The sequence below is a fragment of the Telmatherina bonti genome (genome assembly GCF_933228915.1).
Source record: "Telmatherina bonti genome assembly, chromosome: 4".
Classification (NCBI taxonomy): Eukaryota; Metazoa; Chordata; class Actinopteri; order Atheriniformes; family Telmatherinidae; genus Telmatherina; species Telmatherina bonti.
This window is the reverse complement of record NC_136622.1, coordinates 21,982,766-21,994,842: the sequence shown is the minus strand read 5'-3', so window position 1 is coordinate 21,994,842 and position 12,077 is coordinate 21,982,766. Positions and strand designations below refer to the sequence as shown.

At 38.2% G+C, this 12,077-nt stretch overlaps 1 protein-coding gene across 2 annotated transcripts in view; it reads right to left on the bottom strand.

Moving 5' to 3' along the window:
• The window catches only part of LOC306755324 (adenylate cyclase type 6-like), a 38,893-nt gene that overhangs the window by 24,159 nt on the left and 2,657 nt on the right, over positions 1 to 12,077 (bottom strand). For both annotated transcript variants that reach the window (XR_013771294.1, XM_079239677.1), the window contains exon 3: positions 11,157 to 12,051. Coding sequence is in view for 1 of the 2 variants with exons in the window: in XM_079239677.1 (XP_079095803.1) it covers positions 11,157 to 12,050 (894 nt within the window). In the remaining variant the exon portion in view is untranslated. The remainder of the gene's footprint in view (positions 1 to 11,156; positions 12,052 to 12,077) is intronic.

Here is a 12,077-nt window from a genome sequence, read left to right as displayed (position 1 = left end):
TGCTTGTGGTTGTAATACAATAAGCGGATGAGTCACCATCTTTCTCTTTCTTGTCTAGAGGGGGTGAGAGGTCTATTATTCGAGGCACTGTGTTGTTTAGGAGCCATAAAACATGAGGATGTATTCTTGCCATCTGATAGCGGCAAAGTAAGTCACTCAGATCCTTGCAGCTCATGCACACACATGTAGGTAACTCTTCTTGTTACCTATACATTCAGAATAAAGCACACAATGTGTGCAAACTGGAAAAGAAATCTGTTCCATGCATGCCAGACTATGTATAAACATTTGTTAAATACTAACCAAAACTCAGTATGTTCAGAACAACAACAGTGATGTTGATGGCATCAAATGGATTAACCTATTTTTGTGTCTTTTTGACTCAATCTTAAAGCATATTTTACTGTTTCCATTCAATTCTCAATTTTTTGTAAAGTGATATTTAAGATTTTGATCATATTACTTCTAAAACCTTCATTGTCTTTGAACCTAATATAAAACAGTAAAGACTTTTGCCATAAAAGGGGCATCCAATGCTTTTATTTGCAAAAAGAAAAGTCCTAACAATAAGCCAATGTAACCTCGACAACAATTAAAATCAACTGGAAAATATATCATGCGAAACAGGATCAGTGTTTTCAGTTTGTTTCAGTAAAAGCTGAGCATCAGAGAGCACATGTTATTTTCCTGCAGAACATGTGAGTATTGGTCTTCCTTTCAAGGCAAACACCATAAATCATTGTCCGAGGTAACAGTAGCCTGTGCTGCTAGTTTTGAGTTGTTTTCTGGCCTAACTGTATTATGCAAGCCTCGTCATTCTCGTGACATTTCATTGATTGGTATCTTTCTCACCAGTGTTAAGCTGAAGAATCGGTATGTTTCCACTAGTCCCACATTCGTTGACCCCATAACAATCTGCCAAGGGAACAGGTTTTTCCTCTAGTGCAGGATCAGCACACAATAACCAAAGCAAAGCCGAGATGTCCCTTCGAGATTTACTCTGTTTTTGACATGCTTGTCAAAAGCTCCTTCCAGCTGGATTTAATTTTGGATTTAGAAATCCAAATTTATCCCACACCACACCAAATAACAATTTATGCATAGCTCCTTGTTAATCCATGTATGACATCATGATGCAATCTCACTGGCTGTAAATTCTTAGAATTAAACAATGGTATGGGAAATCGAGTAATCCCCCTTAAGACATATAGGCATTTGGATGCACAGCTGCAAAACTTCCAAGTATGGAAATTCCATAGCAAAGCCTTTTGGGCTCGATGCTGTAAAAGTTGCTTTACCTACCCACAGGAGACGACAACACACACAGTAAGAACAGGTGGACTTTAACAAGGAAGCATTCCGAGGTCCAAATGTGTCCGTTATGGATCATGTGATGTTTGTGTCTGACTTCCAGCCCCAGCACGAGAGCTCGGCGCTATGAGCTAAAATCATCCCTCAGGTGACTGGACCAAAGTAGAACAGTGCAAGTGGATGTTATCTACTAAGGATTACTGGTGGAAAAATCTTATTTCTGAGTCAACACAATGGTAAAATAAGAGGTAAAAAGTGTTAAACACAGAGTAAATTATTACTAGCTAAAACTTTCCATAACAAACATTTAGTTTTGTTAGCGTAGATCTGACTTTTAGGATGTTCAGTGTTCATTAAAAACAAAAAGAGAAAAAGGCAAAATCTTGAATTTTGTATTTTTGTTCTAATCATCAATCAAAAGTCATGAGCCAAATATCAAAAACAGGAAAAAAAATGGTTTCCAAGACATCAGCTTTCATAGATGCCCTTTTATAACAAATTCAATTAAAAGACTAAAAAGAGCATGACTGGGGACAAAATTAAAGTGCCAGAAGTATTTCTACAAAACAAGGACAACTACTACACACTATCTTGGAAATTGTTCTGTAGCTGAAAACCGTTACAGAAAAAGGAAATGTAGCAGTAAATAAGATTCTATAGGAGTGCACTTGTAACTCTCGACATTTGTCTGACTCGAAACTATATTCAGATTGCATGTTTTGTATGGAGAGCAATGTTTCTTCCAGTTTGCAAACTCAGAACAAGCACAGAGAGCAAGTGATAATCGAAAATACTTCAAATTATGGTATCAGAAGAAAATACATTTTGAGCCTCTACCTAAACAATCAGTCTGAACATCAGTCTGCATGTGGACATTTAAAATTCCCAAACAAGGAATGAGATATTTGAACTGGAGTTTTCTTGTTTCAGTTTATTTCTTGTCTAAGTAGCATTTTTTATTCACATCAATCAGGACCTAATCGATGGGACTTCCGGTATGACGTCACACTGAGAGGTTCAGCGCTTAAGAGCTCCCGGTGAAGCTTTCTCAATTTTAATATATTACGGTTGAATAAGGCTACCAAATTTTACACACGACGGATACTTTGCATATGTAAACATGTCTGGCAAAAGAGGAGGCGAAACTGTGGATAAGAGGCCAGTGAGAAGCACTCGAAATCAAACTGGCGTCGAGGCTACTGCTACGGCTAATGATGACTGCACCGTGGATGCTAACCAAGCTAATTCCGGCTATCCCTTTGATTTTGCGGCCTTGAAAATGGACATTAGGGACACAGTTGCTGCCGTTGTAGAAGACAAGATGGCGGTTATCAGCGATAAACTGGACACAATCCAGACTACTTTAGACGGCAATACAAAGTGTCTGGAGGAAGCCGAAAGTCGCATTTCTGGTGCGGAAGACACCATCGCCAATATTGAGACAAGAATGATGCAGGCTGAGAGACGACTTACCACGCTGACAAACCGAATGGATGAACAGGAATCTAGAATGCGAAGAGACAACATAAGAATATTTGGAGTGAAAGAAGGCATAGAAGGAAAGGATGCCATTCACTTTTTTGAAACCTGGCTACCAACTCTCCTGAACATGGAAACCAAAAAGGGCAAGATCCGGCTGGACCGCTGCCACAGGAGTTTGGGAACGCCAAGACCAGGAGTTCCACGGGCTGTCATCATGAAGCTTCACTATCCGACCGATGCAATGAGAGTCTTCGCTCTCAGCAAGAAAAAGAAATTGGTTTTCGATGAAGCCTCGATTATCATCCGTCAAGACTTCCCACAAAGAGTATTATTGCAACGAAGAAAGTTCAACGCAGTATGTCAACAGCTGATCAGCAAGAACATCAGGTTTGGGATGCTGTACCCTGCGGTTCTTCGTTTTTCTTACAATGGTAAGAATTTCTCCTTCGATTCTGCTGAAGACGCAGCAAGTGTTGTAGAGGCGTTGGACGGCCAAACGAGTGATGAATAGTGTGGATAAGATGCCAGATTATGTTTTTGAATATTTTCATTTCAACCATATTTGAGTAAGGATAAAAGTGACTGTTCGTTGTTTACCTTTATTACAGTATAAGGTAGCTTTTACGTTTTGAACTGAAAGTTTGATCGGGGGTATGAGAGTGCCGTTATGGGAGCGGACGTGTGGAGTCTGCCTTGGAATGTGCGCTCACAACAGGTGGTGATTCCTCCCAGACCGGAGAGTCTTGAACTGTTTTTCCAGAGGACTGTTATACCTCTCGTGCTTGGGTGTTTTGATCTTTTTATTGATATATATATATGTTGTTTTCGCCCAGGTTTTTTTTTTTTTCTTTTGTTCTTTTCTGTTCTGGTTCGAGCAAGTCTGAGCAAGGTTTTCTATATTTTAATGCAGATTATGAGTGTTATGTGTTTTTTCCCTCCATTGTGTTGCATAAATGTTTAGTTTTACTTTTTTCTTATGAGTACAACTAAGTATATTTCTTTGAATGTTAAAGGAATAAATAATGCGGTAAAACGGAAAAAAATATTAAGTTGGTTTAAGAAAGAGAAGGTTAATATCGCCCTTTTACAAGAAACCCACCTCACTGATGAGGAACACAAAAAGCTTAAAAGAGAATGGGTTGGACAAGTATATTATTCATCTTTTTCAAGTAGTAAGAGAGGAGTTGCAATATTAATTAATAAAAACACACCATTTACCTTAGAAAAGACTGTGACAGACACTGAAGGTAGATATGTTATCATCAGAGGTTATTTGTATGGGGAAAATATTTTGATTGGCTGTATTTATGCCCCAAATGTTTATTTAAAAGACTTTTATTCTAAACTTCTTGCTGTGAGTTCTTCTTTTATGATCGCATTTAGTATTCTTGCAGGTGACTTTAATTGCACTATGGATGCTAAGATGGATCAAAGTCCTCCAGCAAGAAGTTCAATGTGTAGAATGAGAGAGGCAACTAAGGAATTATGCTCTGATTTGCAATTGATTGATGTGTGGAGAGCTATTCATCCACTTGAAAAAGATTATACGTTTTATTCAAATCCACACTGTAGCTTCTCTCGCATAGATTATTTTTTTGCTTCTAGGTCGGTTTTGGATAGAGTTCAGGTATGTGACATTGGTACGAGGGTACTTTCAGATCATGCAGATGTTCATATGCTGGTATTGCCACCTCAACCACAACTAATATCACGTAACTGGCGTCTCAATCCATCACTTTTAAACAGCCCATTATTTGTAACATTTATTAGAGACCAAATTGAACTGTTTTTGTCCACTAATGATAATGACAGTACAAACCCATCTATCCTCTGGGAGGCGCTGAAGGCCTTTTTAAGGGGAGCCATAATTTCTTACAGTACAGCTAGAAAAAAGGAGGCAATCCAACAACAATTAGAGTTAGAACAGGAGTTACACAGGTTGGAAACTCAACTTAAGGCCGGTTTTACAGTGGTTCTGCACAAAAAGGTTGAGGCCACTCGCTCAGCTTTGAATCATTTGTTGACTCAGAAAGCTGAGGCCAGTGTTTTTTATGCTAGACACAGATTCTTTGAAATGGGAGATAAACCAGGACGGCTCCTGGCACGGTTGGCAGCAGGCAGACAAGACATTCAAGCTATATCATCCTTGAAAGATGAGAATGGTCAAACTCATTATGAAAGTACAAAGTTAGTAAAAAATAATGGAACATTTTTATCAGAAAATATATTCATCAGAGACATCAATGTCACCAAATGCTACTTCTAAGTTCTTGGAAACTCTCAATTTGCCTTCTTTAACAGATGAGGATCAGGCTGCCCTTGGTGGGCCAATAACAAAAGAAGAAGTGATTAATGCAATAAAATCTCTTCAAAGTGGAAAAGTAGGTGGGCCTGACGGATATGGTCCCGAGTTTTACAAGACTTTCCAAGACCAACTTGTTCAACCACTTCTAAATATGTACCGGCATGCGGCAGAATTGGGCACTTTCCCTACTACATTGTACTCAGCAAATATCTCTTTAATATTAAAAAAAGGCAAACCAGCAGATCAGTGTAGCTCCTATCGTCCAATTAGTTTGATAAATGTAGATAGCAAGGTTTTCTCAAAAATATTATCAAGAAGATTAGAGAAATATTTACCAACCCTCATCAGGTCGGATCAAACAGGGTTTATTAAAAATCGACTCTCATTTAGTAATATGTGAAAGCTCATGAACATCATTGAATACTCCAACGTCACTAAAACAAAAGGTCTGGTCATATCGCTTGACGCTGAAAAAGCGTTTGACCGTTTGGAGTGGCCATATTTATTTGCAGTTATGGAGAAATTTGGTCTTGGGGACGGCTTTATTGCCCTAATTAAGTTGTTATATAATTCTCCCAAAGCTTGTGTTATTGTAAATGGTATTAAATCGACTGAGTTTAAACTGAGTAGATCCACGCGCCAAGGGGACCCGATTTCTCCATTAATTTTTGCATTGGCAATTGAGCCTTTGGCTGAGGCCATTTGAAGTCATAGTTCCATTTCTGGATACCAAATTGGAGGGTCTGAATATAAAATTGTGTTATATGCTGACGATGTTTTGCTGTTTATCACTAATCCTGAGAAGTCTGTTTCAGCTGTAATGTCAGTTATAAAATCATTTGGGTCTCTTTCAGGTTATAAAGTTAATTTTGATAAAACAATTGCCATGCCATTAGGAAATTGTAACAAGATTGATAATTTTCCATTTTCTTGGTCTGACACTGGGTTCATATATTTAGGTATTCATATTTCGCCAAATATTAGGACTATTCTTAAGAAAAATTTTGATGTGGTTCATAAGAAAGTTAAAGGAGATCTCACTAGATGGGCGGAGCTCCCAGTGTCCTGGATGGGCAGGATAAATTTAATTAAAATGAATGTGTTACCACGTCTTCTATACCCTTTACAAATGCTTCCAATATATTTAACAAAAAAGGTGATAAAGGATATTGAGAGGGACTTGTCAAAATTTATATGGAGAGGGAAAAAGCCCAGATTAAGTTTTAAAACTTTGCAGTTACCCAAAGATGGGGGTGGACTCGCTCTTCCTAATATTATGTATTACAACTGGTCTTGTCATTGTAGAATTCTCCATGACTGGGTACATGCTTATTTGAAGGGAAAAGGAAATCCTCTTGAATCATGGGCATGTACTCCCTATTCATTAATAAGTGAACTTATGAGAAAGAAGAAGGTAACACAGACTAATGTGTTGATTTACAATACTATAAAAGTTTGGCGAGATATGAATAAACATACATCTTATATTTCCAACCTCTATTACTTGACACCTTTAATGAATAATATTGATTTTCCCCCAGGGGTCAAAAGTGCTGTTTTTCAAAGATGGTACAGTGTTGGAATAAGAGTAGTTGGTGACTTATTTGAAGGTAATATCCTTTTGTCTTTTGTACAGGTACAGAGTAAATATGGTATTTCTCAAAAGAACTTTTTTGCATATTTGCAAATTAGACATTTTGTTCAAGCAAATTTTGGACTTACTCAAGGAACAATGTTGCCAGGACCCATCGAGAAATTTGTACTGGATCTTAATGTGAAGAAGCCCATCATTAAGCAGTCGTGTGCAAATTTACAGGAATATGCTGGACATCATCTTGGAAAGTTGATTGATCGATGGGAGGAGGATCTTCAGTGCCACTATGATGAGACTGACTGGAAAGATTGTATTTGATTTACTCATACATTATTTCTTAGCAATAAATACAAAGAAATTCAGTATAAAATATTACATAGGCAGCACAGGACTCCGGTCTTCCTGAACAAGATAGACTCACTAAGGTCCTCCTTATGTACTAAATGTAAAATTACTGATGGGACGTATTTACATTGTCTATGGAGCTGTCCAAAGATATCGAAGTATTGGACTTGTGTAACAAAAGAAATAAGTGCTATATTGAAGAGAAGAATCTGCAAAGACCCGGGTCAGTTTCTCTTGGGGCTGCCGTCTTCTAATAAGTTTGCAGATAGAAAACAATTCATGTTAGTAAATAAGCTTTTATTTTTAGCACGGAAGTGTATTTTATTCAATTGGATAAAAGATAAACCACCAACTGTTACTCAGTGGTATAAAGAAATTTTTCAAGTTTTACCTATGGAAAGACTGAGTGCAAAGTTGAATGGTAATGATGACCGTTTTTTTGATTTATGGCGTCCCTTCTTGGAGTACTTACCCGGAGACTTGAGCGGTGTCCTTCGGAGAGGTACAGGCCTGAAGTGGAGTGCTTTGGGTCTATCTAAATGAATATGTGATGTTACGTTTGTGACAGATGGAGGTATTTATTTTTTCTATTTTTGTGATATTTTTGTTTTTTTTATATTGCTCAGACTGCTCATCGTTCAGTGTTATGTTTTGTATTTATTTTTCCATTTGTGTTGTTTTGTTTTGCTATATTAAAATTCAATAAAATATATTTACGAAAAAGGACCTAATCGATGAGTGTTGCAAAGAACAAGTCATGGTCAGGGTATCCATTTCTTGCATTTCCCTTATCCAGATAACCAATAATAAAAAAAAAGGTTAGCTTTAGCTGTTCCTTCTGATACAACACAAAAGCTTACTTTTAAATCTTTACAGCACAGACAAAAATGTGATTGAGGTTCTTGTAAAGGTTTGCCTGTAGGGTTAAGGAGACACTTCAAGGGAACATAGCAGTGTCTCATCCCTGTTCCTGAGAGCAGTTCCACCTTCATCCCTTTGTATTGCTTCTAAGGAAACCATTTATAGCAGAGATCACAGAAACATTTGGATCTATGGAAGCAATCCCCACGAGTAGCATGAGCTCAATCTCAGCCTGTTGTGAAATAAAAGGCCACTCCATTTGAGAGAGGTTTTGTGAGACTGGAATTATGACTCATAGAAAAAAAAGAGTGGAAAAAAAAAGGAGAAGTGACTGGCAGGTCTTTTACAGCAGGGTGAGTCAGCCTCGCATTATTTCATGCTCTCCATCCATGGTCGTCTGCTTGTCACCACTGTATAACCCCACAAACCCCCATCTCCCCATCTTCGCGGAGGTCCCTCACAAAGACTGCTTTTGTCCTTGTTGTCATCAGTTTCACATCTTCTCAGCTCTCATCCTCCATAAAAATATCCACAGGGAGAATAAAAAATACAAGAAAAGACTGGGATACACTGAGGGTTGGAGAATGACGAGGTCTCAGAAGAGTGACGCCAGACTTTGTGCCAGCGTTAACATGAGATACACTTTGAATAGAGTCACTCAGTATTCACACATCTGTGAGTAACTTGAAGCAGGTTTGATAAATGCTTGCCGGGACTGTTAAGTTACTGAAAAGCACACTATCTTTACTCTAAACACCAGTATCACAAAAAACAAGCAAGGTTCATGTCTTTACATAGATCTCGACCAAACACCACGAGGTCCATGTCCTATCTTTAAATGTTCACACAGCTGGAATGTACAGTGGCGCAAGCCTAGACATACCGGCAGTCCATCATCTGAAAACCAATGCAACTGATCATGGCTGGAGCACACACAGACAAAAGAGCAAAATGCCTTTCTCATTCTGTCTAGTCAAGTGCATTTAACACATAAACTGACTGTACCAGTAGTTATGTCAATATTGCCTTATTGCTAGTGGCTGCATATTCATCAGGCTGCTCAACTGTCATGGAAAAAACGATACATCGAGATAGTCAGTTTATATTGTCTTGCTCAGGCACTTGTCTCTATATTTGCCTCTCTCATGAGGGAAAAAATATTTTTAAGGACTGAAAACTTCAGGAAGAATATGTGGCACAAGAGAAAAAAATTGTTACGGCTGCCTGTTTCACAAGTTCTTATGCTAATCAACTATTTCCCTGCACAGTGCCTAATGGTAAAGTTACCACTGGCACCAAATACAAGGCAAAAAAATGCATACGGTATGCAGAAACAATCAGCTAAATGTTCAATGTGGAAAGTGGAAGTTTAACTAATATAACAACCTCTGATTTGTATGATAACAAAACCGAAGACAAAAACATTGGAGAGGTTTGACTGTAGCCGATAGATGATTATTTCACAGCACATTCATTTATACAGGTTAAACTTCTATGCAAACTCAATGTTTTTTGTATTTCCTTTCCATATTTTCATCACAAAAAATGTAACTGATAAATGTTTAGCCTGTTGAAGGACAAAGAAGCACATCTGGTCAGTATTGAGGCCCCGTACATGGACACATGCATATATATATATATATATATATATATATATATATATATATATATATATATATATATATATATATATATATATATATATATATATATATATATATATATATATATACATACATACATACATACATACATACATACATACATACATACATACATATATATATATATACATATATATATATTTATACATGTATATATATATATACATATATATATATATATATATTTATACATACATACATACATACATACATATATATGATTGTACTAGTACAGTCACTTTCAAAGTGGAAGCTGAAACGAATAAACACGCAAAAGCAATGAAGAAATATTTACAATGTGCTGAAAGCTAATGAAATTACAAACTGTTTCCAATATGTAGAAGTAACCATCCTGTTTTCCATAAAATTCATTGCACAATCTGAGTATCCCACCCCACCCGGTTTTGTTTAACTACAATAGCCTCCTTGTTTTAGAGGATTGCGGCCTGAATGCACCATGCTACGTTATCATGATAATTCTCTACAATGCAGCTAAACAGGCTCATTCAACCCAGATGACCCTCTACAAACCCCCAAAGAGATGCCAGTAGCTGCCCTAAAGCACAAAACATAGACTCATTAAAAATCTCATTTGAAAAGCTGCCGAGATCTACAGCACCATCTACTTTTAGTACAGCACCTCTGACATGAAAAAGTGGTTAAGGAATCTGTACAATGTGTGTCCTATATTGATGGGAGCAGAAAGTGGGCCATTTTCACTGGTGAATACAGTGACAACATTGTACTCAATTGTATGGTGGCAAGCATGTATGGGATATTTTTCATAGTATTCTCAACAGATGGTTGAATAATTATGACAAATATTCTGCAATACACATCAGGAATACTATTTAGGAATAGGCTTTATATCAAACTATACACGGTACCGTCGCACAGTGAAATACTTGCTGAAAACTTTGAACCCTAAAGACACTGATATTTCTATCTAATGCGGCTAAAAACTTGTTTTGGATTAAGTTTAGATGAACAGAAACAGTTACAGCATATGTTAAAGCAATATAGGTAAAAAAAAAAATCAAAATAAAAAGAGCTCAAATATTTTGCAACTGTTTGAAGTCAGATAACCAATACATAAAAACCTCAGGATGCACAGTCATTGTAGGAATCTAGCTAATTATTAGGCATGAGAGACTCATTATAGTATTAGATTTTCTATAATGAAAGACCTCGACTTGTTATGTAATGTGCAAAATCATCTCTTCATGTTTCAGTTTTTTTTTTTTCTTTCCAGAACATCTTATATCACGATTAAAGCTGGTTTAAATTTTCAGGGCAAAACATGACACATTATTTTGTTTAAACAGCAGTCTCAAACCCAGATAATCTTTTGTCCAATTATATGAAACAGAAAAATGAAAGTTGAAAGCATTGAAAGTTGGCAAAGCTTGGCTTAAATCATCGGCTGACAAAGTCGTGGCTGATTATTTGGCTGTCCTGTAATTAATAGCCAGACTGTTTCCACTCTGATAACTGAGGTGGCAAAAGAGATAGAAAATTAAACATACTGTATTAGAAGGGTATTTAAGGTCTTTAGTTTCTTTGAAAGACCTGCAGGAGCTTGTTTCTGGCTTACCTGTTTGAAAATGAACTTGTCTTCTTGGTTGAGTTGCCAGGCAGTGACAATGTGTATGGTGGACAGCACAGTCCCGCTCAGGACTGCAGCTCTCATTCTGACTGGCAGCAGAGTGTAAATAATGTAGATGAAGAAGACTGTCCACCAGATGCCCTCTGAAGCACTACGGGGGGACACCATCAGCACCCCGAGAACCTGTACTACAATCAGCACCCCGATCACCAAGTAGCTCACAATCCACATGTAGTCCTGGTGGAAGCCATTACGGTTGCACACCACCATCATGCCCAGAAAGAGAGCCATGGCTACTGAGAGTACAGAGATGTAGGCCACATTCAGGGTTGAGTGGATGCAGTGGAAGGCAAGCATGACTCCACACACAACCACCAGCACTCCCATCAACATGGTCAGAGAACTCTGGTTGAGTCTGAAGAAGTAGCGCTGGTAAAGGCGCTCCAGTTTGGCAGACTGAAATTTCTTGGATTGGAAAATCCACAAAATTTGCATCCAGCATTCCGTGACAGTCATCACCTTGCAGTTGTTCTCGGATAATTCCCCTAATTCGTCCTCTTTTCTGCCATTCAGCTCGCCATCTTCAAAGCCCAGGTCCACGGCCTTTAGTCCCACATCGCCGCCATCAACCATCCTTTTCCCATAGTGGTCCTCCTGCCAGCCACAACGCAGGCCAAAGCTGCCCCCACTGGTACCTGCTCCGCAATGGTAATGCTGAGGGGCCACATTAGGGGTCTCTACGTCCTCTGAGTCCCTCAGGCAGCTCATGTAACGTGGGTTGCATAGAGACGAACTTTCTTTCCTCTTTTTGCCATTGCGCTCTCCCCATGCTGTTTTTCGCTCGTCCTCTCGGCCTGCGAAGAGGCTTCTGGCCCACGACATCCTAACAAAAAGCCGGTGATCCAAACA